At 52.7% G+C, this 27,001-nt stretch overlaps 1 protein-coding gene across 10 annotated transcripts in view; it reads left to right on the top strand.

The window, feature by feature from the left end:
• Spsb1 (splA/ryanodine receptor domain and SOCS box containing 1) overlaps positions 1-27,001 on the top strand; it is a 134,528-nt gene that overhangs the window by 48,412 nt on the left and 59,115 nt on the right. For 9 of the 10 annotated variants that reach the window (XR_007593733.1, XR_007593731.1, XR_007593737.1 and 6 more), the window contains exon 2: positions 3,051-3,886. Coding sequence is in view for 1 of the 10 variants with exons in the window: in XM_050153188.1 (XP_050009145.1) it covers positions 3,193-3,886; positions 12,525-12,652 (822 nt within the window). In the remaining 9 variants the exon portion in view is untranslated. Of the gene's footprint in view, positions 1-3,050; positions 3,887-12,524; positions 14,656-27,001 lie in introns of those variants that run through there. The other variant, XM_050153188.1, reaches the window with a different exon arrangement.

Genomic DNA, 27,001 nt, shown 5'->3' on the forward strand with positions numbered 1-27,001 from the left:
ATTTCACAATACTGTGGATACTTTCCCCAGTGTTACCCTCTCCAGTTCCTCCTTCCCACACCTTCCCTCCCATGGACACACACCTTCACAGCCATTCCATGCCTGGGGCTCTCACCCTTCCCACAGCTCAGCACAGTGTGGCTGGTAGTGGACTCAGTGGGCCTTACACAGACCTTTGGAAACATCTCGGTAAAGGAGCATGTGGGACTGACCTGGACAGATTGTGGACGCTCCACCCTCAGGTCACTCTTTCGATTGTTCATCTAAGGCTGCCAGGACATCCTTTCTCATCCTTGCTGCATGCTTGCCTGCTGCAGCCTTCGCAAAACTTCATTCAGAAGAGACAGAGTAGGAGCCATAATCTCGCTGGTGACTGGCAGGCTGTGGGCTGGCCTGTTTTTACACATAAAGTTTTATTGGACTGCAGCCATGGACATTAGTTTGTCTGCCTTTCATAGGTGCTTTTGTGCTCTGATGAAGTTGAACAGCTGTAGTCTGTCCCACAAAGCCCAAGACAGTTAGCATGGAGCCTTTACACAGAAAATTTGCCATTTCTGGTTATTTTCACTTGATCTCTACTGCTATGATAAAACACTCGGACCAGAAGCATTTTAGGTGAGGAAAGCTCTGTCACTGAGGAATGTCAGGGCCATAACTCAAGGAGTTTAAAGCAAAAAACCACAGATGAATGATGGAGCCAGCAGTGTGAGACCTTGAGTCATTTAAAGTCTTTAAAAGGTCTGATGATGTCGTCCAGTGGCAGAAGTCTTGCCTAGCGTGTACAAAGCATGGGATTTGTTGTCCTTGTATTTGTTTAGTTTTTTGGTTTTTTCCAAGACAGGGATTATCTATGTGTCAGCCCTGGCTGTCCTAAAACTCACACTGTAGACCAGGCTGGCCTCAAACTCACAGCGATCCACCTGCCTCTGCCTCCGCCTCCCTAGTGCTGAGATCAGAGGCTACAAAGCAATAGGTTTATCACCAGGTATCACAAAAAAAGATGAAAGAAATGAGGATTATTGTACCTTGACATTCTGTGAAGTAGGGTCACAGAATCCACGGGACTTTGTGGAACCAGTGTAGTCCTCAGCTGCAAAGGGACATTTCGGGTCTAAGTAGATTTGGGCACAGGTCCTGCCTTGTCCCTGTAGAGATGTCCATGTCCTTGGGATTGGGAGCTACGGTGGGGTGTGCCATGTGCTCTCTCTGGCACTAAGAAGGAATGACAGCCACAGGATAAGGACAATGGGCAGACGTGTTCACCTAGATCCATCCCCTGGGACTGAGCCTCCAGGAGACCTTTCCACCCTGAAGGCAACATTCTCATGGCGGTCTTTCCCAGCTAAGAGGACAGCGGCTTATGCTGGTCCTGTAGCAGACCTGTCCTACCTCCTGGACCTGTGCTCACTGACGAGGACCAGTGCTTTCTGGTCCCCAGATGCTCAACCTGGCACCCCGCAGCCTTCTCACACTAGACTCCTTCCCACTTCTTTCATCTGCTTTATTCGGGTGTCCTAGAGCCCCTTGGGACAGGTGACTCAGCATGACCCTGTTTCCCAACAGCCGAGTCTCGGTGGCCCTCACCCATCTTGGCTGATGCTCATTCTGTTAGATTATGGAGCCCTCATTATCCTGTTGTTCATAGGCTCCTCTTCAAAATGGGGTGCAGAAGTCCCTTCTGGAGGCCTAGGAGGGTTCTGTGGGTTTATAAATATATGTGGTGTGTGTGTGTGTGTGTGTGTGTGTGTGTGTGTGTGTGTGTATGTACATGTGTTTCGAGACTGGAGGATGGCAGTGGGTTCTTTCTCACCTCTCCACCTTGTATGTTGAGGGTGTTTCTCTGAAGTCACTGCTTTAGCTAGTGATCCAGCCAGCTTGCTCTGGAGGGAGCCTGTCTCCACTTCCAGGTGCACCAAGGTCACGGGGAAGGGCTGCCACAACCACCCAGCTCCTATGTAGGCTCTAAGGATCTGAACTCTGGTCCTCAAACTTGCGAGGCAGGCCCTTTAGCCTCTGAGCCATCTTTCCAACCCTCCAGGTTTGGGTGGCAAAGAGCACCTGCTCATGAGGAGGACCCAGGAATGCAACTGCTTTGCTGTCTTCCCTGATACCAAGCTGGGCAGGGACAGGTGGAGGAGGTGCTGTCAGCTCTGCTCTTAGCCTCCTCCTCCTTTCAGTCACCACTAGAGATGGAGTAGACAGATGTTGTGAGGGCTCCCCTCGGTCCCACTTCCCCATCCTCGTTAACAGACCCTGGAGATGTGCAGTTAGGCCCCTGCCACAGCATCCCTGTTACCGTGCTGTAACAGGGAGACCCAAGCATGATGAAGCATTGCCCTCTAGGTGAAGGCTGACTTCTAACAAAGCGGTTGACCATCTGCAAGTTAGCCCAGAACCACGTGTGGTTGAGTGGATGAGCCTTGCCCTTCCGTGTCCATCCGAGTCCAGGGCCCAGCCGGGGGCCTTGAGGAAAACCTTGTTGATGGTGCTAGTCTGGGTAGGTATGGACCTCTGGGCCTCAGCGCCTGGCCCAGTGTGTATGTGCACGCAGTTCCTCAGCCGACCTGCTGTCTGCGTCGGGATTTCCTCCCTATCAGAGATGACTCCGCTGGAGAAGAGGGGAGGGTGCGCTCGGTGTCCTCATCTGCCTGTGCCGCACTGTGGGTTCCACACAGGGAAGCAAAGCAGTGCATGCCCTCGTCCTGACCGAGGTGTCACTGGGTTGAGGCTTACTCCAGCGTCTGTGTCACCACCTTGGCCTTCTGGCTGTGAGACACCACCTAGAAGCCCCAGTGGTGTCTCAGACTGACCCAGCACACTGAGTGCCGGTTCCAGTCCCCAAGCCCACCTCTACCTCTCCACACAGGCTGTGGGACAGATGGCCCCTTTTCCTTTGTGACAATATAGCCACAGGGACGGGGGCATTTCATTCTGCACCAGGGTTCCAAGCTGCTGAGACGAATTGGTGTGTGTAACTCTGCGTTCCTCTTTAATCTTTCCCCTTCTGCACCCCACTCACCCACTCTCCTGTTTTTCTTTCCATCCATTAGGCAATACTGAATGCTTCACAACCTTCGGAGATCGCCTAGCAACCGTCCTTAGGAATTCTGTCCGGCCCTGATCTGGAGTCAAGGCCCCAAGATTGATGAGTTTGCCTTGGGAGTCAGTGAAAAGGTGAAACCAAAGGTCAACATGGGTCAGAAGGTCACGGGAGGGATCAAGACTGTGGACATGCGGGACCCCACATACCGACCTCTGAAGCAGGAGCTCCAGGGTCTGGATTACTGCAAGCCCACCCGGCTGGACCTGCTGCTCGATATGCCCCCCGTGTCCTATGATGTCCAGCTGCTCCACTCCTGGAACAATAATGACCGTTCACTCAATGTCTTCGTGAAGGAAGATGACAAGTTGATCTTTCACCGGCATCCGGTGGCCCAGAGCACAGACGCTATCAGGGGCAAAATTGGGTACACACGTGGACTGCATGTGTGGCAGATCACATGGGCCATGAGGCAACGAGGCACACATGCTGTGGTGGGGGTGGCCACAGCGGACGCCCCTCTGCACTCCGTTGGGTACACAACCCTCATAGGAAATAACCACGAGTCCTGGGGCTGGGACTTGGGGCGAAACCGTCTCTACCATGATGGCAAGAACCAGCCAAGTAAAACATACCCAGCCTTTCTGGGGCCAGATGAGACGTTCATTGTCCCTGACTCCTTTCTTGTGGCCCTGGACATGGATGATGGGACCCTGAGTTTCATTGTGGATGGACAGTACATGGGAGTGGCTTTTCGGGGACTTAAGGGTAAAAAACTGTATCCTGTAGTGAGCGCCGTCTGGGGCCACTGTGAGATCCGCATGCGCTACTTGAACGGACTTGATCGTAAGTGTTCCCTGCGTCCTCCCACACATCCCTGTTGGTCCTGGCTAGTTATGGAGTTGTTGGACTTAGAATGTCTTCAAGTCAATAGCCCAGTGTTTGTGAATCCACACAGGCCGTATGTCTTAGTTTCTATTGCTGTGAAGAAACACCAGGACCACAGCAACTCTTGGAAAGGAAACATTTAACTGGGGCGGCACACTTACAGTTTCAGAGGTTCAATTCACTATAATCATAGTGGGGAGCATGGCAGTGTAGGCAGACATGGTGCTGGAGGGAATAGCTGAGAGTCCTACATCTTACAGACAACAAGAAGTCTGGGTGGTGTCCTGAGCATTGGAAAATCAAAGCCCACCCCCACGGTGACACCCTTCCTCCAAGGCCATACACACTCCAACAAAGCTACACTTCCTAATACTGCCTCTTTCTATAAGATTATGGGCACCAAATACATTCAAACATCACACCATTCGTGACCTATGTCTGGCTAACTGAGAAATTCTGTCCAGAGCCTGCTGAAGTACCTGGCAGTGCTTCATGAATAAGCAGAGGATGGCTGGATGGACAGACAGACGGACAGATGGACGAGTGGATGGATGCATGGATGATGGAGCGGTCAGATGAATGGATGAATAGGTCATGGTGTAGTGAGCAGATAAATAGATGAACGGTTTTTATTATTCTCTGATTAACATGCTTCCAGCCTTGAACTGTAGTTATCCATATTCTAGCCCAGTAGCCAGTGCCACCAAGGTGAGCTTTGTAGATAAGTGAAAGCCAAGGACCTTTTTCAGTCATGACCCAGATTCTGAGTTTCTCTCCCAGAGCTCGACACTCCTTTGCACGGAAGTCCTGAGAAAGACTTGCGCTGAGTCAGCAGTGACTTCTGCCTGTCCTTTTGGAAAGGGGTGTGGCCTTTCTCCGTGCTGAAGTAGCTTGCATGCAGCAGCATGAAATAGCTGTGCTGGTGGCGGCAGGTGCAGGTCTGTGATGGCACAGCATGGGTGTTAACTGGGGTCCTGGTGCTCCAGAGCCGCCTACCTCAGGCCAAGCCCCCTCTCTGGGAGCTCACTTCCTACAGGGTTGTCTCCTGTGGTCGGTGTGTTTCATCTCCAGAAGGGGTGAGCCAGAAAGCGCCAACCACCCATGGCTGGTTTTAAGGCAGATTTGCCTGACTCTTCAATTCCTAGCCCCAGCCTGTGGTGAGTGATAGGTGTGGCTCCCACTGGTGTCAGGAGACAGTCCTCGACTGGCCTGTCATCTCTGACCCTGCAGGATCCCCAGAGTCTACCTTTGGGAGACACTGGAATGTTGAGGGCACCTAGAAACTTCTTCCTCTTCCTTTCCATGTTGCCTGGACGATGGCAGGGAGCCCATCACGGGGTGGAAGTGTCTGCAGTGCAGTGTCCCCGCCGGTTCCACCTTTCCCTGTGCAGCGCGGCCTGAGGGGCATGGCACTCCTGGCAGAGTGGCCCAGTGTGCACCTAGAAGGGAACTTCCCTGAGGAAGGCATCTCAGGCCTGGACCGGGAACTGGCAGAGCCAGTTCTGGGAGTCAGTCTCCCTCGATTACAGAAATAGGTGGCATAAGTCCACAGCCAAATTTGCAGGGGTGGGCGGAGACTGGGACTGCTAGGTCAGGTGTCCGGGCTGAGGTTCTCAGGGAAGCCTGGCTCTGGGCCTGCCCGCCGCCTCCCTGTGGAGGAGTGCTCAGTAACGCCGCAGGGAGGTTTATGCTCCTTCGCTGAAGACTGACAGATGATAGATGGGAGGGTTGCCGGGCTCCTGTTGTCTCCCAGACGGATCTGGGCTCCATGAGAACTCCCCAACCTTGTCATTTGGGAACAGGCCTGCCAGGGGTTTCATGAGTCCTGAGGATTTGCATGGAGGGGCCTGGGGTGTGTTTGCCCTCGGTGTGCCCTCGACAAGCCACACATAGCGCACATGACGTTTTCAGCAGTGGCATCCCAGAGGCCCAGACACATGTCCAGTGAGCAAATGGAACTCTGCTTAGCTCTGCATCAGGTGTGGGGGCTGCACGCCAAGCTAGCTCCTTTCCCTGTCGCTGGGACAAACACCCGAGCAGTGCAAATGAAGGAAGGAAGGGTTTGCCTTGGCTCACAGTTCGAGGGGTCCAGTCCATCATGGAGAAGGCATGAGACAGCCAGTCACATTACATCCATAGTCCGGAAGCAGAGGAAGGTGAATGCCCGCTTTCTCTTTTTTCTTCAGTCCAGAGCTCCAGCCCTACTGGCCGGGTGGGAATGTGAGAACTGGAGCATCCATCATGGCAGCTAAGATCCAGATAGACTCAGAACGTCACATCAAGTTACTTCCTGATCAGTGATCACACTCTGGGTGCTCCCCAACCTAACTGAGTGCCAGAAAGCACCAAGACCCTTGGCTTCTCCTTTTCCATAGTCCTGGTTGTATATGTTTGACTCTGGAAGATGCAGATAGGAACATGGATGTGGCCATTTCCTGGGGTGCTGAGCAGGACATCTGAGGGTGGCGTGTTATCATTAGCCCTGCTAATGCCAGGGGAGAGGAGGGAGAGATGGCACCTGCTTACACTGGCACCTCAGGGCATTGTTGAGGGGTGACTCATGCCTTACGAGGATCCCTTGGCTGATGGTAGGCAAGAGTGGCTGCCATGACAGTTGTCTGGTAAGAGATGACTGGGCTTGAGGCAAGGCAAGAGCTGTAGTGATGATAGAGGCTACCGTATTCTAGAGTGCGCACCTCAGGAAATTGTGTGTAGGAAATGAGAAAGCTTGCTAAGGATATGACTCGAGGTATTTGGCCTGAGCAGGTCGAAGGATATGTCCACAATCGGAAAGATGGGACAAAGCTAGAGGGAGGACCATGGACAGGTGGACCTACGAGCCTGGAGTTGGAGACACCGGGCGTTCATCCATATATAGATGGTATTGGGGGAGTTGCTTAAGGGTAACAAGCTTGCCTAGCATGCACAAGGTTCTGGGTTCCATCCCCAGCACACTAAGACAATAACTACACCATGACCCTGGATGAGAGCACTCAGAGGGATGGGAGAGCCGGGCCTGAAGGCTGACGCTGGACTCTGTTAGAAGCAGGAGGCCCAGGAGAAGCAGGCCTTGTGTGCAGAGGATCCCAGGAGATGCTGTTGTGTGCCAAGGGAAGGAAGGGTTTCAAGAAAGACAAAGTAATGGCCGGTCAGGAGTGCTGGCAGCTGTCCTGGCAACAAGAAGGTTGTTAGGGACCTCGCCAGGAGTCATGATGTGGGTGGAGCAGGGTTAAGGCCTGGTGCCTGATGGAGGAAGGATGCTATACTCATTTCCTGGGACTGCCGGAACAAATTACCCTGAGCCAGGCATCTAAAACAGCAGAGAAATATTCTGTCACAGTCCAGGAGGCCAGCTGTCCAAGATGAAGTTGTCCAGCGGGGTCCTCGGACCTCTCAGAGGCTCTGGGGGAGAATCAGTTCCCTGCCATCAGCAGGCCTGATTGCTGTTCCTTAGTCTGTAGCTGTCACGTCCTCCCGGCCTCTCTCTGCTCTTGCCCAGTTCTCAGTGTACCCGCTCTCTGCTGCTGCTGCTCTGGCTGCCCCACCACCGTGGAGACGGGGAGACACGTTACCCTGCCCTGCCAGGACTTCCTTGAGGGAGTCACCCCATTCACAGGAGACGGTTCTAGTGCCTCTCTCAGAAACACTGGCTTTGTGAGGACAACAGGTACTCGGTTTGGAGGACAGGGACCAAGAGCACCTCTATCACTTGGAGAGATGTCAGTTGTCCTTCCCTGGTTCCTCTTGTGAGAACTGCTGAATACAAAGAATAAACACAATGGCTACTTCCACTCAGAACAATCTAGAATATTCCCATGGGTATTGTCACTGCCAGCTGCTTGTAGGAGTGAGCCCCAGGTCAGCCATAGGTACCATGGGGGTGGGCAGCATGACCTGGAGGCCTCTCTGAATGTGACTTTTTCCTTGATCCTTAAAGTCATGGACTGGGAACTCAATACTTGCCTTTTTCTTTAAAAAATCCCATTTGTGCATGTGCATATGACTGCTTTCATGTGTGGAGTGAATGGGTGTGCAGGGGTGCATGTGCGGGCATACACTGCAGGGTGCACTTGAAGGGTGCACTGCATGGGTGGTGATGCATGTGCAATGATATATTGTGGGGGTGCATGCATGGGGATGCATTGCAGGGGTTCATGTATTGGGGTGCATTGTGGGGGTGCACTGCATGGGTTCATGTGGGGGGTGCATTGCAGGGGTAAGTGTGGGGGTACATGTGCCTATGGAAGTCCAAAATTGATATCAGGAAACATCCTCAATAACTATTCTACCTTAATCATTGCGGCAGGTTTCTCAGTCAAACTCAGAGCTCACTGATGTGACTAATCTTTCTAGCTTGCTTGGGGAACCCGTCTCTATCTTCCAAGGCTGCAATTACAAGCAGACTGCCTTTGTCCCGGGGATCCAAATTCTGGGGCTCACATTTGCACAGTGCTTCTCCTGCTTGAGCCGTCTCCCCTGCTAGCCTTGTGTTTTTGAGGCTTCATTTGGGTCAGGTTTTTTTTTTTTTCAGAGTATCCCAAGAGTCACAGGTTTGGGGCTCTGGGACAGTGCAGATCTGACAAGGCCACTAGGAAGCTGTTCCTCTTAGAAATGCAGAAGTTGGCATGTGGGCTCTTCCAGGTCCTCGACCTTCTGCTCCTGGAAATGTATTTGTTTTACTTCCGGTGTCACTGTTGCACATTCACCTTATCTATTATAAACGATAAATATCAGTGACCTCCTGAGATAAGTGGCCAGAGGCCCCAGCCAGCAAGATGTACCCACCAGATCAGTGGGACAGCAGTGGACACTGGGCTATGGATGGAGCAGGGAGCAAGCTTGGCCAGAAGTACTGAGGTGGAAAAGACTTCCTTGGGTCCTGGTAGTGACCAGCTGAGATTGGTACTGTGTCTGTCTGCCCAGAGCAAGCTCTGTGGACTGCTTCTCCTACAAGGGAGGGAAATGGGACCTGCTTGTTCTTGTATAGAGCACGTGTTTTACTCTGATTGCATTTGCATCTCGATGCATCACCACAGCCATTAGCTGCCCTTCCTGTAGCTGGTCCTGGAAGGCCCCACAGCCCATGACCATATTACAGGAGCTCCCCACCCCCACCCGCCGTGTGCCTGCTTTCTGCGTGGGTGAATGAGTTGGCTGCTGCCTCCCGTCAGAGTCCTTGATCCCTTGTCCTTGGGCTCCTGGTGTCTGTCTCCCCATCTCTACCCAGGCCCATAGCATGTACTCCACCTCTCATGGTGGCAGTGGTGGAAGCTTCAGTGTCGGTCCTGAAACACAGGAGCTGGAGCAGGGTCTTGTAGAGTCCTAGTTTTCTTGTTTGGGAATTTTCTTCATGGGGCGGGGGGAGGTATCTGTGAGATGACCTGAAATCACAATGCCAAGGGCTGCATGGTGGGAATATCAGCTGGGCTGGTGAGGCTCTTGGTTCATATTCAGTGACTGCCGGTGCTCCCGCAACAGCCGTCCAGCCTGTAGGGAAACCTCTCTACCTCCCAAGTGGGACTGAGCCACATCCTTCAGGCAGACTACACTGGGCAGCCCCAGGCCCTTTGTCTGGTGACACCGGATGGTAGCGTTCCCAGGCAGAGGAGGAAGCACAGAGGTCCCCACTGTGCCATGCAGGAGGGCTACCTTGTAACTGCCAGGTCCTGGCCAAAGGCTGCAGTGAAGCCTTCTGGTTTCAGGACCTAGTTGGCCATGGATACATGGAGCTCCTTTACTTCATCCTCCTGCCTCCAGGCTCCTGGTGGTGGCGCTGCGTTGTCTAGGACAGGCTCTATTTCAAAGCTTCTCATTAAAAACCATTGCTACTTGAGTTTCTCTCCTGAGAAACTGTGGCTGAAGTTTTCCGTGCATGCGTGCGTGCATATGTGCGAGCGAATGAGTGATGTGTGTATGTGTGTGAGTGCTAGCACACCCATGCCAGCAGATCACACTCTGGTCGTCGAGTTTGCAGCAAGCAGTTTTACACACTAAGCCATCCCGTCGGCTCAAGTGTATTCTGTGGGCGGGTGTGAGTGTGCGTGGGTGCGTATGGACATACACGTATGTGAGTGGGTGCATATGCGCATACATACGTGTGAGTGGGTGCTTATGCACATGTATGTGGAGGCCGGAGGGCAGCTTCAGGAGTCGTTCCTTGAGTACTTTCCACCTTGCTCTCTTGACCTGGGACTCCCCAGTTGGCTAAACTGGCTAGCCAGTGAGCCCAGGGATCCTCCCTTGTCTGCCTCCCCAGCACTGGGATTGAGAGTGTGTGCCGCCATGACTAGCTTTTCTCATGTGCTCTGGAAACTGAACTCGGAGCCTCGTTCTTTGATGGCGATCACCTTCTAGACTGAGCCATCTCCCCAGCCCAGTTTGTTCTTCTTCAGTACAGCTGGTGTAAGGTGCAGCTAGGTACCGTTTTAATTCATTTGTCCGAAGCACCCAGTGGCTTCACTGCAATCAGCGTCAGACCGTTCTCTGACTCACAAAGAATCTTGCACCTGTTAGCAGGTTCCATGTTCTCTCAGACAGAGAACCCAACCTTCAATAATGTTTAATGTTATTTATTCATTTGGTGATAAGGTCTGAGTCCAGAGCCTTGTACATGCTAAATAAGCACATGTCCTACCACTGGGCTATGTCTCCAGCCTACAGAGGGGTTATTTTTTAATGTTTTGAGGCACATTGGTGAATGTTGAAATTCAGAAGAATGTACTTAGCATTGCGGAAATGCTGTGTAAAATGTGTGCCTTGCAAGAATGCGGACGTGAGTTTACTGCCCCAGAACACACGTAAGACAGCCAGGTATGATGTGTGCACATGTAATCCCAGCACTAGGGAGGCAGAGAACCAGGCAGATGTCTGAGGCTAGCTAGCCAGCCTATCCACTTGGTGAATTTGAGGCCAATGACTGTGTCTCAAAACAGACAGCAATGTGGTGGGTGATTGTCCTCAGGAATGCTGGCTAAGGCTGTCCTTTGGCTGTCACACACATGCCTGTGTGCCCCCCACCATGTTCATCTGCACACACATGAGCATATATGTATACACAAAAGAATAAGTGCACACATTGATAAAAGAACCCACTTTTTCAGTGGAGTGAGATATGGAGGGGAAGTTTTCGTTCTGGGCTTTTTTTTCTTTTTTTCTTTTTTTTTTTTTTGGCTCACAACAGACTTGCCATCAAGGGGTGGGCGTGGACCAAACCGCAGTCCATTTGTTTGTGCTCTTTCTAGCCCCAGAATCTGGGGGAGCACTGAGCAGTCCCACGTGTGTGTTTGTGCCTGGTCCAAAGCCGAGTGAGAAGGGTCTGCCCACCCCCAGGACGTTCAGAATGCTAGGAGAAAGGCTGAAGAACTCTCTGGGTTGCCAGCTGGCCAGGGCCTCCTCTGCAGGATGTGGGGCCTGGGCTCTCAGCGGGCAGGACAGAGGGACCTCGGAGACCACAAGGGGCAGCGGTCTCCTCTTTAATCTGGACCCCGGAAACAGCTCTGACTGGAAAGCATCCTGACTATGCTTGGGGCAGTGCAGGGAGGTGACCTCGAGTACTTTGGTGTTCTAGCTGCAGCTAAGCTGGTGTTTCCAGTTTCCCTGTCAGGCTGAAGGAAGCCCAGAGACCTGGGGTTCCTCCAGCTCTGACCTATTGGTCACCATGACTCTGAACACCACCTTGGCTCTGCCACTGGGTACACATGACTTTGGCTATCATTTCTTTTTTAACAATTTTGTTTACTCGTTTGTTTTATTTATTTCACATATATGTGTGCTTTGCACACATGTGAAGGTCAGAGGACAACATGTGGGTGTTGAATCTCCTTCCGCCATGTTCACCCTCCAGAGATTGATCTTGGGTCATCAGACTTGGTGACAAGTCTTTATCCACTGAGCTCCAGGCCAGTTCTCTGTATGTCCTGGGCAATACAGAACATGGATGCCAATACAGAACACAGGGTGCCCAGAATTGGATCCGAACCTCTACCTTTTCTATTCCGTGTCGTCCTCTGCTTTAAAACGAAGGCAAGGACAGTACCTGAGAGGCTCTGAAGGCAGAAGCTAGGTGGCACACAAGGACCTCCCTTCCAGATCCTGCCTGGGGCCCTGGCACTGGAATGGGGGAGTGCTGAGGAGAAGAGACTCTCATTTGCCCTGGAGCCGTTCACACAGAGGTACCCTTTGTCCAGACAGGGCACAGGTAGCCCCGCATGTGACCAGGCACAGCTCCTTCAGGTCCAGCCCCATCCCTTCCAGCAGGGCAAGCGTAGGCAAGCTCTCTAGATGCTTTCAGGTCCCTGTTCTGTAAAGGGAACATGAGCAGCAGAGGCCTCTCTGGTTACTCCGCTGTAGTTGGTCACTGTCGGGAGAGCAGATGAATCCCTGTCCGCAGAGGGCTTCTGAGCCTACCTGGCCTCATGCAGCTTTCTCTGCGCCACCACCACAGGTCAGAATCTAAAATGGCATTTGTTAATGATCTGCTTGTTAAAATCCAGCCAGTTCAGTGCTAACCCTGGACATGCTGTAAGGGTTGTCTCATCTGTTCTAGAACCTTCCTGAACTTTGCTAAGGTTCTCCCTCTCTTTCCTGGTTTTCCCAGCTGAGCCCCTGCCACTCATGGACCTGTGTCGGCGCTCGGTGCGCCTCGCTCTAGGAAAGGAGCGCCTGGGTGCCATCCCCGCTCTGCCGCTACCTGCCTCGCTCAAGGCCTACCTCCTCTACCAGTGACCCACATCCCAGGACCGCCACACCACAGCCACCTGGTGCCAACTCACCGGGCCGTTGGAGTCCACCGACCCCTGCGCCTGGGATGGATGTCCACCCCCAGCCATGGGCAGATGTTTCCTCTCGTCCTACCAGCTGCCTCTGCTAGGTGGACCAATGCCAGCAGACTTCTCTCCTCCCTTCCCAACACTGGCTGAAGCAGCAGCATCCAGGCCCTCCCCTGAACAGATGCAGAGAATAAACTTCTATGGAAGCCTCTGTCAGGCTCCTGACTGCTCTCACGGAGTGGGCTGCTCCTACCCTGCAGCCCCCTGGGGGTCCTGGAAGGAGAGATTAGTGGGAGATGCCAGGGCTCCAGGCAGATTCCCAAAGCAGGAATGGCCAGGACAAGGCACTCAGATGAAGCTCAGGATGTCACATACCATGGACAATGAGACAGGACCCCAGGTTGGACCTCCCTCGGGCCAGTGCGTGCCCGGCTTCAGTGCCAGCTGTCGGTGCTCCATGCCCTGTATTTATTCTTTAAGCAGTAACAAAGACCATTTATTTATTCCATTTAGAAAGGAAACCTAGTTGGGTCACCTCCCTTTGTGTGTTCTGTTGCTCCCACACACACACACACCTGCCACTTCCCAGGAATGTGTATGCCACACCTGTCCCTTTTCCTGGGACATGCCTTTGGCATATGAACTGGCGTGCACAGACACAAGGGTGTCATTGTGTAGATCCCTGGACCCAGTTTCCAAAGGGCTCTGCACCAGCACGGGATCAGGCCCCAAGGAGAATTAGAAGACTGAGCAAGTCCACACGTCCCCAGGTAGCTGCTTACCTTGGGCGTTCATACATCATTGCGTGTGTCTGGGTCTCTTGTCTTCCATGAGATTTGAATTTCGCACCTGATTTTTCCGGTATTTCCTATGGGCATCCTTGAACTCCGTGCCTGGAGGGCCGTCAGGATAAGCAGGGCGAGTTGGGGTGCCCAGCCGCTAGGGAAGCTATAGGCAAAGCAGGATGAAAGAGACCAAGAGCAGAGTGGAGCATTGGGAAACCCCACGCCTCGAGGCTCAAGAGCCATATGGAGCAGCACTCATGACCCCACCACACACACCCTCGAGTCTCAGGAGTGGGGTGTAGGATGGTAGCAGCTGATGGCTGCCCGTCCCCAGCAGCATCTTATTGGAGCACCTGCTTCTGATCTCTTGCCCTTTCTTTTACTTTGAAATCAGCTCCCTAAATTGGGAATGTAGCCCAGTTGGTAGCGTGCTTGCCTAGCCTGCAGGAAGCTCAGGTTCCATCCCCCGTACTAAGGAAAATCAGGCATGGTGAACCACCCGTGATCCCAGAACTCAGGAGGTAGAGGCGGGAAGACCAGGAATCCAGCTGCATGCTGAGTTGGTGGCCGCCCAGGGCTGTGTGAAACTTGTCCTCTTAAAAACAGAAAAAGAAAAGAAACCAACTCCAATCGAGTCTGAGCTTTGCTCGTTTCTGCACAGGTACAATAAATGACTTTATGTTGAAAATGTTTAATATATTTACATATATATATATTTGTAAGCATCGTTTTAAACAGCTGCTGTAGGTACCTTTTCCCCCCAGTCTTCCAGTGGACTCTAATTTTTAAAGCACAAAATTGGTGCCAAGACTAGATAAAGAATGTAAATTATTCCCTTCATATTTTGAAGTTTTGGAGTATGTTTGTTTGTTTGTTTGTTTCCTTTGGGGCCTGGTCAGGTTGTAAAATTTCACTTGTTCCTATTTTGGAGTGGGTCGTGTTCATCTGTACAGATCCCAGCTTCTCATCTTGATCCAGCTGGACCTGATGGACGCTGGTGAATTGCCAGGCTCTCCTGAATCCACCATGCTCCATCACCCCAGGTCGCCACCCTCCCTGCTGTCCCATCAGCATAAAGCCTCATGGCATGTATAGTTTGGAACCCCCGTTCTGTTCTATTTTATGATGATTCATAACAGTAACCTAATAAAGGAAAGTTTGTTAAAATATGAAACCATTGAATCCTTTGTGCCTTGTGGGAGGGGAGCGGGGCATGATTAAGCCCTTGGCTGGCCAGCGACACTGCCTGCTGTTGTTGCTTGCCACTCCTTGACCTGGCCTGAGAGTGGGATGCTTGCCAGAGAGTCGGGGATCATCCTAGGATACACCTCACTTTTTGCAGAAAGCTTGTAACTGTAGCAACTCACCAAGCCTAATAGGAAGTGGTTCCACCTGCCGCTGAGGCCCTCTCATTGCCTTGTTTAAAAGCTTAGGGTGGGAGTTGGGGAGATGGCTCAGCTTGTCAAGTGCAGTCACGCAGCACGAGGACCTAAGTTAGGGTCGGAGGACCAGCCTAAAAAGCTGGGCTCAGCAGTATGCATCTGCAATCCCAGCACTAGGGAAGCAGAGGGAAGCCCCTGGAGGCCAGCCAGTGGTGCCAAATCCATGAGCTCCAGGTTCAATGAGAAGACCCTGTCTCAAAAGCTAAGGTGGAGTGTGACTGAGAACAACACGTGTTGTCAGCCTCCAGCCCCTGCCTGCTTATATGTGCACACAGGCAGCACATGCACAAGAACTAGGAGGAGTACTCCAGTCGAATGGAGCTAGTTAGGACAAGCAGCAGCCGGCACAGCCCCCATGGAGTCCAGTCTCAACCCTTGGCAGAAGACTTTAAGCCTACGTCCCTCACATCCCATCGAGTACACAGTGGCATTGAAAACCTTGCCCAGCAAGCCCCTCTTGCCAGCCGCTGCAGATGGAGGCCCTGTGGGAAGGACAGGGAATTCCGACTTATTCAGAGGAACGATGAACAATACCGTGAGCTTCGAGAAGCCCACTGAGCGAGCTCATACGTCGTAACTGGTTTCCAGAGAACCGCTGAGAGGTCGTGAAGCGTGTCGAGGGGATTTTGTCTGAAGGGCATGTTGGTCTCTAGGGATGCTGTAGGAAGTGCCTGGTCAGGGGGCACAAACCACTTAGCATGTCCCTTTCTGAGAGTCTCCTGACCCTTTTTCCTTAGATCCTGTGTTGTTAAATACAAGTTCCTGCGGTTGTAACTTGGTTGGCAGAGTGCTTGCTTGCCTGACATGCACGAAGCCCTGCATTGGATTCCCCAGAACCATAGAAAATCTAGCATGGGCCTCCATGATGGCCCAGCAGATAAAGACGCTCGCTGCTAAGTGTTTCGTCCCGAGGACCCATATGGTGGAGAAAGCTGACTGCCTCACATTGTCCTCTAGTCTCCTAGTGCACACTGCGGTGCCTGCAAAGAACATACGACGATTAGAGTTGTAAAAACAAAGCACAGCTTGTCATGGTGACAAGAGATCTCTGTAATCTCAGGACTGGGCGGGGGCTAAAAGAGCAAGAGTTCAAGGCCATCCTTGGCTACATAGTGATTTGAGGCCAGCCTGGGCTACTTGGGACCCTGTCTCCACCAAAAAAAAAGGGGGGGGAGAAGAAGAGAGAGATAGGGAGAGGGAGGGAGGGAGGATGCATAGTGCAGCAACCCCACCCCCTAGGCTTCACCAGGCCCCGGAACCTGCACTCCCCCACGCTCCCCAGGTCACCTTGCTTAAGGGATGTGCCGATGCTCTTTGGAACTGTGTTCCCGCTTTCTCTTGCAAAGCTGCTAGGTAAAGGGACTCACATCAGTGTGGCGGCCTCTTGGCCCAGGAACTAGCACATGGAATCCCAGTCACACTAAGGTCCTGACACTGATGTTGTAACCTCAGATGCGCCTCTGTAAAATGGCAGTCACAGATGTAACCAGGGGCCATGGGGCTCCCAGAACAGGGCCTGGCATCACTGAAGTCCATGTGCCAGCAAGCGCTGTAGAGACTCTCGTTCCCTGAAAGCTGTGGCGTCCTATAGTGGGATGGCTTCTGGGGAAGCCAAGCATTCCTGATCTAACCTCCTAATTAATCTTTCTTCTCAGGTAGTCATCCACAAATCAAGGTGGATGCTGGGGGAGACTTCCACGCCCACCCTGGATGCAGGCAGAGGGAAGAGGGTGGCTCTAGAGTTATTTTTAGGCGGGAGTTCATGTCTGGGTTGCAGTTGGAACCTGGGCCTCCCTTGAAAGGGTGGCAGGGGTCAGGCATGAGGTAGGGGAGGCATCGGCAAAATGAGGGTCTTTGTGCTGCCAGGAGACTTCTGGGGGAGCCGGCCTTTGTGCTGAAGGGAACGGTTTTAATAAAACCATCTGTGCAGACTTGGCCCATCTGGTTGCAATTAATCCCCTGCCTTCGAGCAGGTAGCCGGCTCTCTGGCTTGGCCATATTGGGAAGCTGCCCCTGTCTCCATCCTGGGCAGCAGCCTCCCTCCCGCTCCTAGGCGGGATGAGGAATGTGGACTCCGCTGAACCGTAAACTATGCTGGGGAAGCTGGGGAGGGGGCTGAGGACAGAGCAATTCGTTCATGTTCCAGTCCAGACACCCAAACATGGTCGGGTTCCAGCCACAAGGAATATTTGAAATAAATGCACTGCGCAGGGCCAGGAGTTTGCTGTGTTTTCTGCATGGGGCCATGGCAACCGGAGAGGAAATCATGAGCTCGGATCAGGCTGGAGGATCAACAGATGATGTCCTGGCCCAGCAAGCCGGAGGAAGCGGCGCATGACTCCTAGGGCTTCTCAGGACTCCACTGTGGGAAGCCAGGGCTGTGGAAAAGCCTGTCCATCTTCCCCGCGCACTCCGAGCTCGTGACCCTCTTCTAGACCCACTTCAGCTGTTTGCTATGGCTTTGCTAGGCCACAGGAGATCTGCCACTGCCCTGAAGGTCTCAGCAGAGGGGATGCTCTCTGTTAAAACATAAAGTAAGATAAAACAGGCTAAGGGCACTGGCTAGAATTTAGCCGTTAGCTGAAGTATCCTTGGCGCTGACCTGCCCTAGGTCTGTCTTCCAGCCCAGGCCCAGCTGCTACCCTTCTGGGTCTATATTCTAGGCAGAAAGGCAGGCTCAAGGTCCCTTCTTCCTCCTGATGCCATCTCATGGTGGACTTATGTCTCTATATATTTATGGGCTCGTAAATGCCCATTATAACAGGTCCTAACCGGGCATGTCAGCTGAAGTCTCCAGATGCCCCCTTGCATCTGAGTCACCTGGGGGAACTTACTTGGAAAAAACAGAATCCTAGCAAACTTGCTACGCCAAGACAGAGGATCTGGTGACTCTGATAAGATTGCCCCAGAGTCCCTGAATCCTGCACATAGCTTTACCTGAGCAGACTCCTCTGCCAGTCCCCCATGGTCCTCCAGAAACCTGCAGACAGCCCTGAAGGGCCTTGGTGACACCCCTGGTGCAGAAGCTACTGTATGAAGACTCTGCCAGGTCCGTCTGCTTTGTTCCTGGCTCCTGACAAAGCCCCAGGGAGCTGAAGCTTAAGGCGGCGATGCCAGCACCCCACCCAGGCTCAGAGGTCTAGTCTTGAGGATACAGTTAAGAGATCCGTGGGGAAGTACTGGAGCAGAGGCCAGGAAATGCCTTCCTGGAAAGCTGCACCAGGAGCCTGGTGACATTATCAGGTCTCCGAGCCTCTGCTCAGGCAAGGACTTTCTATCAGGACTGACCCCCTCAGGAGCTGTCCTTTTATTTTGCAATAAATCTGAGGTCACGTGACATTAATTCACCATTTTAAGGTACATACATCAGTGGTGTTTAACACACTCCCAGTGAACATTAGCCTCCACCTCCATCTAAAACACCTACTATTCCCCCCCCCCCACACACACACACTCAATCACTCTCCCATTTCCCCTTGCCTGCAGTACCTGGCAACCGGGCACCTACTTTCTGCCTCCGTGGATTTTCTGTTCAGTGGACTCATGACACCGTGGGGATCTTTTGTGTCTGGCTTCTTTTGCTTCCCAATGGCCTGTGAAGGGGCTTTGTCCCTTTTGTCCCTCACGACCTCCCTTGTGACTACTCCTTTCTCCTGGGTCCTCAGAAGGGGACAACATTTCCTCGGGTTCCCTTCGGGATTCATGAGCCAGGATCTACAGACTGCTCAGACACTTGCAAGTCTTAGATGTAGGAGAGTAACTACATGGTGGCCAGCCACCCAGAGTCCCTTGCGCTCACGCTGTGTTCACCAAAGTCAGCCCATTCCTAGAACAGCATCTTTCAGGGTCCTTGCCAGAACCCAGGAGCCTCAGTTTCTCTTTGAAGAAATGAGGACTAACATTTATTTATTTATTTATTTATTTATTTATTTACAGTCTGGGAGCCAGGAGCAACAAAGGACCAGGCGATAAGGGCTTCTGGGCCTTGCTCAGTATCTCTGACTCCAGCTTCCACGTTGCATTCATTTCCTCAGGCTATATGACAAAGTGCCCTGCACTGGATGGCTAAAAATACCACATTTCCTCCCACAGTTCTGGAGGCCAGAAGTCTAGCATCAAGGTGTAGACAAGGATGTGCTCTCCTTGGAGAGTCTAGGGGAGTAGCCTCCCGACCTCCTCCAGATGGTTCCAGACTTCCCAGGAACTTCCACTTGGTTTGTGTGTGTATGCGTGTGCATGTACATGTGGGCACATGTGTGGAGGCTGGAGCACCACCTCGGCTGTTGCCCCTCATGAATTCTTGTTTGTTTTTTTTTTTAAAAAAAAAAAAAACAAAGTCTCTCACAGACCTATGGAGCTCTAAGCAGACAAGGCCAATTGGCCAGTGAGCCCCAGAGATCTACCTGTTTCTGCCCAGCTCTGGGTCTACAAGCATGTACCCCACTCCTGGCTTTGGTTACTTACGTCCTGAGGCTCAAACACAGGGCCTCATGCTTCTAAGACAAGCATTTCACTAGCTGAATTCGCCCTTCCGCCAGGTGAACTAGCCAGCTGAACGAGACCCCTCCATGGACTTTCCTCCCACTAACTGAACTAGCCCCCTCACCAGCTGAACTAGCCCCCTCACCAGCTGAACTAGGCCCCTCACCAGCTGAACTAGCCCCCTCACCAGCTTAACTAGCCCTACCCCTTCTCTCTGCTCTATTCCTGGCTTCTTTAAACATTTGTCATGGGACCCAAGTGAACTTATCTTAAGTCCTTAACTCAGTAGCATCTTCTGAGACCCCTCCCCTTTCCCAAATAAAGGCACATCCACGGGTTCTGGTCTCAAAATATGTACACATCATTTGGGGCCACCGTTCAACCCTCCTGCTTCTTAAAGACAGTTACTGGAATGGCTGGGAGGGCTCTTCCAGCAGCAGGTGAGAGATGCAGCCCAGGCTAGCCCACAGGGGCTGCTGCCAAACAATCTGAGTTCTCAGTCATCAATAGTCACATTGTCCTCCCTCCCTGACCTCTTAGGCCAGTTCTATGACACCGGGTTTCTGCATACTTGATCTGTATTCCATGGTTAGAGCTCAGGGCAGGCTCAGGAGCCGTAGGGCCAGGCTCTCTCCCCTTGGGCCCACTATGCCACCAGGGGTTAGAAAGGATGACCATAGCTCAGAAGTCTCTAGAAATAGAGGGTGAGCCTGAGACATCACACTTCAAGTGCCAAGTTCCCCGTAGGGACCTTGAGAGCTCATCTCCCTCCATCTGATGGGACAGGGGTGCCACGTATCCCCGCCGCTTTTGCTTCGGGGCTGTGCACTGAGTTGATCCTACAAGGACACGAAATGTGAGCCCCAGGCTACTGGGGGACAGAAGGCACAGCTGGTGCCACGCCAAACTGGGGTGCCGTGGTCAGCCGGCACCGTTCTCCTCTGTGCACATGGTTTGATTTACAAGAGGCTGCGAGCAGCTCCGACTGCAGACAGAAACTATTTGAAGCAGCTGCCAGATGTTGTGTCTGAGCCGGGTTTTACAACTTGCTTACTGGTGAGCAGCCACCTCCTGCTGGAGTTCAGCTGGCCCCAGCGGGTTCAGGGCCCTGGCGCCAACCCCACAGGCCTCGCTCAGCTGCCTGGAGGCACCCTCCTGTTTAGGTCTGTTGCGACTCTGAGGGAGAGCCAGGCTGGGAGCCCAGTTTCCAAAGCATCCCACCTTCTTGAGGAGGTATGGCAGGTCTGATTTCAGGATGTCTCTCAGGAGCTCTAAGAATGCTCCGGAATGTTCTGTTTGAGCTCAAGCACGTGGGGCGTGGCTTGAGAGACACGTACCGACAAGTCTGGCGCTTGTTCTGCTTGTTCTGCGTCCTGGTCTCTCCCGCTTTGGCCACCTGACATCAAAGGCACAGGGGACCAAAGCTGGAACCCCAGCTCTGCCAAGAGCTTCTAGAAGGTTCCTCACGTAGTGCAAGAGAGAGGGAGGTACTAGTGACTACAACCTGTTCATAGAGACAACTGTGTCAAGCCTGGATAGCCCTAAAGGGGGTGGGCAGGCTCTTCCCCAGCATGAGACTAGTTGGGGGTCACCGGAAGTTGGACTGCATTTCTGCACCCTCCCGTCCGGGAGGCTGAGGCAAGAAGTGCAGACTCCAGGCTCATGATCACTTCCTGGGGCCACTAGGAAGTGTTTTCCCAGAAACTTTAGCTGCTCAGCAGAGCTAAGCGGGTGACAGGGGAAGGGTGGGGAGGAGGAAGGAGACGCATGATTAATCTTGTTGCTGTGAAAGCTTGCTTGTGTCCGTCCAGGAATCCTGGCTGGAGGCCGCCAAAGTGGACAGACTGTTCAGTCCCCTCCTGAAAGCGCCGGCAATGTTTTGTCCGCCGGGAAGGAAAACACCCTTTGCCTAAGCTAGAATTTGGCTCTGCCTCAGGGAGAGGCCTGGGAGGGCTCCATCTGAGAGGAATGTAGCTGAGTACTGGAGGGTTTGGGGAGCCCTGCTTCCCTGAGGTCCCAGGGGTGTCCTCCAGCCTGCAGCGTTCAGTAATGTCCCTCTGCACTGTTACCCAGCCCCTGTTTTTTCTTCTGAATTCTGCAGAGAATTAGAAAAAAAAAGGAAAAGAAATACCCAACAATTTGTCTCTCCCTACAACCTGTGTTACCAGCCCAGGAATGATGGCGGAATTTAAGATACTCTCAGGCTGGTCCACAGCAGGGACAATGCCAGTGCAAAAGTACAGAGACTCAGACCTAAGATCTGAGTTTGGACTCAGAGCATCCATCATGTGGACCTGTCAGCTCCCCAGGGACCTGCCTGTGCCTTCAATAGTCTGGAGATAATGATGACCTCCAACCAAGCTCACAGCAGCGCCAAGATCAAAGGCAGTGTAGATTCGGAGATAGGACCTGAAAGGCTGTGAAGCCCACACCGTGAAGCCGGGAGTTCATCACACCCCTGATTTCCGGGACGGTGGGAAAGGGACACATCCTAGGAACGCCCACCGCTCCCAGACAGCTCCTCCCTCTGGCCCAGCACTTCCTCCTGGATCTGCAGCAGCCCTCCAGGAAGCTGATGGCCTTTCCAGCATCACCCACCCTGACTTCCTGTAAGGATGGATTAGTTGCAGGTGTCCCTTCAAGGGGAGCCGTGCAGCAACCCATGCCAGAGTCACCCCGAGAACATGCCAGCCTCAGAGACTGGGGGTCCCCATCAGGATAGCCTACAAACATGTTGTCAAAGACCCAGACTCCATTATGCCATTTGACAGACAGCTCGTAGACACACCCCACCACGGGTCTGTGCCACACACATGACGACACTAGATAGAGGCTCAGAAACTCTGAGCAATGAATGGGAGGTCACAGACAAGCAGGTGTGGGGGATGGGCCCTGCCGTTCAGTTGGGCAGGGATGCCTTCCTGGCGTTTGGAAAGATGGGTAGTAGTTTTCCATATACACATTTCTGTATAAAATTGGTTGTTACTGAGTAGTTCTTTGTAAGCTAATAGAGTTTGGTCAGTGCAGAACTAGTAATAGTAGCATTGACAACGATGATGATGATTATGATGATGACGTCATCCAAGTACATGATGTCAATGCCTCCCACAGAAAACCCTTTGAAGAATGTTAGCCCCACACCCTCAGGAGCCAGGGTCATCTCTGAGGCCTTCTGAGTCCCTTCAGGTTCTGGCTTTTCTGAGTTGATCCCTTCAGAGCAACTGTCCTGAGAAAGGCCCTGAATTCCGACCCTTTTCTGCATCTGGCCCCCTTGCTCATCGGAGATCCGAGGGGTAGCCATGAGCCAGGCCAGGAAGGCTGTTGCCCCATGGTGGTGTGTGGGCTCAGGACAGCAGCAGGCTTAAGCATAGCCAAGAGCCAGTGGGAACTTTTTTCTGAAATGGCCCTGGGCCCAGAGCCCATCAGGAGCTGGGGTTGGTTCAAACATGGATGCTAGCCTTAAGGCCTGCATCCTGCAAAGCCAGAGGACCCCTACTACCACACACACAGAGCCTGGACTAGAGACCACAGTACTGGGACATCTGTGCCCGGGATCACCTGGTGGCCGCTGCAACATGAGAGGCTCGGAGGGGCTCAGTGGCTTTAGTCACAGTTCCTCTGCCTTCTCTTCCTCCCCTTTTCTGAGAATTCTAGAACATTTATGTTTGGCGTATAGAATGACTGACCCCACAGGACTAGAAAGATGGCTCAGTGGATACGGTGTGTCTGTGCAAGCATGGGGACCAGGGTTCAAATCCTCAGCACCACGTGAAAAGTCAAGCATGACAGTACACCTGTCACCCCAGCCTGAGGCTACACAGAGACCAGGAGAGTCTGACGCAGTGGTTCTCAGCCTCCCGAACACTGCAACCCTTTAGTATAGTTCCTCACATCGTGGCCACCCCAACCATAAAATTATTTTGTTGCTACTTCATAACTGTCATTGTGTTTTGTTATGAATCATAATGTAAATATCTGATATGTGACCCCACACACACACAAAGGCGTCTCGTCCTACAGAGTGAGCACCACTAATGTAGCTGAATCTGTGAGGTGCAGGTTCAGTGAGAGACCCCGTATCAGAAAATAAGGTGGAGACGCTTTGTTATCAGCCTCCACACGCACACAAGTGTACGTGTCCCTGTTTGTACATGTGCACACATACCAACACGTAAACACTCGGAGAGGCGCACGCGCACACACAGCCTTAGGGAGCGCTAACAGGTCCATTCCGACCTCTTCGCCTGTTGGCTCCCAGGTCTGGGAGGCCAAGCTTTCTGCAGACTGTCTCCTGGGTGTTTTCTACAACCTGTCCTGGGCAAGGTGGTCCCTTCCTTCTGCACTTACACTGCTTATGAGGGCATGCTCTGTTTCCTCCCCAAGGGCGCCTCTGCAGAGGGGCACCAAAACAACCAGGCTGGCCTCCCCAGGGCCACATCACTCCCGGCTTTCTCCATAAACATTGCTCTGTCCAAGACCAACGAGGACACCTGACCCGGCTGAGGTTACCCTGGTCTCCTGAGCTCTGTGCCGGCTGCCAGCTTATTTTTACGAGCTGTTTAATCTGCTCACTGTCCTCTGTTCCCAGTAGATGAGGACACGCATTCCAGGATGGCCTCGAATGATAACAGCAGCTGTCTAGACAGAGGCTGGCCCCGACACCACCATAAATAAAAGGAGCTTTGTGCTCCAGGCTCGCTCGCGCCTGAGCCCAGGGAGGGGTGAGCAGGCCCCCAGCGGGCTGGCTGCCACAGGGCTCACCCAGCTGCTGTCTGCCCCTGCCCCACACCCTGGGAGTCTAATAGAGTACCTAAGGCCCCCAAGATGGCAGAAAGCGGCCTGCTGGCCTTGGAGGATGGAGGCGCTGAAGGCTGACGCTTTCTCAGCTCTGTCCGTCTGTGTGGTCCGAGAGGCCGCTTAGACAGTGAATGCAAGGCAGTCACTTGCTGATTTAACTTTGAACTCCAGAGCTTGTGCTCTGCCCACCGCACCCCAGGCCCAGGCCTCCAACCAGCCCAACCAATCCAGAGTTCCCAATCCAGGTACAGCTGGAAGTTCCAATTCCCAGCCCTCACCTTTATTATCCGTGTGCTCCATGGTCCCCCTTGCTTCCTGCGCTGAGTGTTCATTTGCTGATTTGTTTCCCTCTCGTTCCTTGAATGCTACCTGAGACTCAGAGGCCAGGGCTAGACTCGGGTCTGAGAGGAGCTGATGGGGAGGCCCCATGAGTTCAGAGACCTGGTCACTGCGGCCACGTGGATCAGATGTGCCACGGATGTGCAGAAGTGTCCATGGGTGTGTTCAGGCCAGCATGGAGGTGTGCAAATGAGCCCACTATTCCAGGTCCAGCCACAGTTCCAGGTCCCCAAATCATCCTCTTGTTCTCGTGTATATTAGTCTGTGTCTTCATTGAGAACAGCGCCCTCCTGGGCTGGGCAGTACACGGCCTACCCTATGCCACTTCCCCAGGCCAGGGAATTAAGTCTCTGGAATAAAACGTTGGTTCTTCTCTGGGTCAGTGGCATGTTCCTTTCGGCCCCTCCGAGGAGATAGGGGAGCCGTTGGGTATCATGGGAGATTTAAGAGGACAAAGACGGTTCTTGAATAGAATCTGGATATTCGGTATGGCTGGAGGTGGGAGAGGTGGGAAGGAGACCGTTGGCTGGATTCCACAGACAGCTGTCAGCGCAACACTGTGTGTTATACACATGCCTATGGGGTGGACCTTGTTTTCATTGCTAAAGACTTGGGGACTAGATCTCAGTGCTCAGGTGCCAAACACCCATTCTTGGGAGCACAGCTTCCCCCAGGGGCTTGGCAGATCCATGCTGACCTCCTGATCCTGAGCTCATAGGTCTCCACAAAATACGGTTTCTCAGGGAATGGGGCCCCGGGACAGCAGAAAGAGCAGCGCCCAGATATAACACACCTACAATGAACTGGGCCTTCCCCATCCCTCCAGCCACAGCCGGCGCAGACTGGGGGTTCTTTTCTTTTAAATCTTTGTCAACCTAAATGCTCTAAATGGCATCTTAGAGCTGAAGTTCCCAGTAAGGAGTTCTAAAACCACACCATGCAGGTTCCTCACACTCAGCAGAAAAGGCAACTTTTATTTTCTTTCTTTTTTTTTTTAAATTTATTTAACTTTATTTTATGTACATTAGTGTGAAAGTGTTAGATCTCCTGGAACTGGAGTTACAGACAGTTGTGAGCTGCCATGTGGATGCTGAGAATTGAACCCGGGTCCTCTGGAAGAGCAGCCAGTGGTTTTAACCCCGGAGCCATCTCTCCAGCCCCTTCTTTTTTGACTTTTATTCTTCTCTCATGCATTACATCCCAACCGCAGTTTCCCCTCCCTCCACTGCTCTCTTTTTCTCCCCCAGATCAACCCTTCCATCTCCCTTTCTTTATTCCCCACCCCTTACATCCACAGAGAGTCCAAAATCAGGAGAGATTTCGCTGAGCTGGGGATACAGTAGCGATGCCTAAGAGGAAAGCTGCAGGGTTACCCGCATAACACCGTCCCTGTGATAGATTCCAGCCACCAGGCCAGGAGTTCCCTCCCTCACCCATGGCGGCCAAGCAGCTTTGGTCCACGTCATCTCTAAGGCACACCCCCATTCTGGCTACAGGAAAGAGACCCAGAGGCTTCTGAGCAAGTCAGGGAAGGGTGACAGAGCGCTCATCCTCTGGACACTGGTGCACGTACCTGACTTTTAAAGATAGAGAGTTCAGGAGAGATGGTGGGTGGGGCTGGGGTCAGCTGGGAACACGTGATTGCTGTGGGGTCCATGCGAAAAGGAAGCATTGACAGCAAGGAAATCAGCCCCTTCCAGGAACAAGGGACAAGGGGGAGAGATGGAAGATTGGATAACCTAGAGAGGACCAGGGCAGGATGGGTCCCTGTGTCTTATTAGGTGATTGGTCACCTCACAAAGGAGCAGAAGGGATGGGTGAGGAAGCAGGCAGAGCCCTTCCTCTGTTTCTGTTTGGAGATACGGTCTCCTGGAGTCCAGGCTAGTCGTCCTAGCTCACTATGTAACAGAGGATGACCTGGACTCCCTGACCCTCCACTGTCTCCTCCTCAGGGTTGGAAATACAGACATGCTCTGCCTTGCCAGGTTCCTGTAGCGCTAAACAGTGACCTGGGACTTGGTGCGTGCCAGGCCAACACTCCACCAACCGAGCTGCGTCTCTAGCCCGTCTAAATTACATGTGGATGATTTTTATAACGGGACATGAGCAAACATCTGTATGACAGGCAATAGGAAAGGGCCGCTAGAACTTCAGGCTGTGTCTGTGCCCCAAGCCCGCTGTGCAGCACCAGGATATTCTATCTGAACCCCAGTGAGATTCTGGAAGGTTGGGTTCCCATCATCACTCTACAGGGGAAACTGAGGCACAGAAGGAGGGGAGTCTTGACTCGAGTGTGCCTCGCAGCTGACAAGAGCGAAGTCAGCATTCCAGACAGAGATGGCTCTGATGCCCTGTAATCTCAGCCCCTCTGTGTCCCGCACCGCCTGGCACTGAGCTGGCACCAAGCGTGTTTATTCAGTGCATGGCCGGGAGAGATCCAAACAAGGGTCTGTTGAGGCC

Source organism: Alexandromys fortis, unplaced genomic scaffold, assembly GCF_014885135.2.
Source record: "Alexandromys fortis isolate MF-2015 unplaced genomic scaffold, M_Fortis_MF-2015_v1.1 scaffold_88, whole genome shotgun sequence".
NCBI lineage: Eukaryota > Metazoa > Chordata > Mammalia > Rodentia > Cricetidae > Alexandromys > Alexandromys fortis.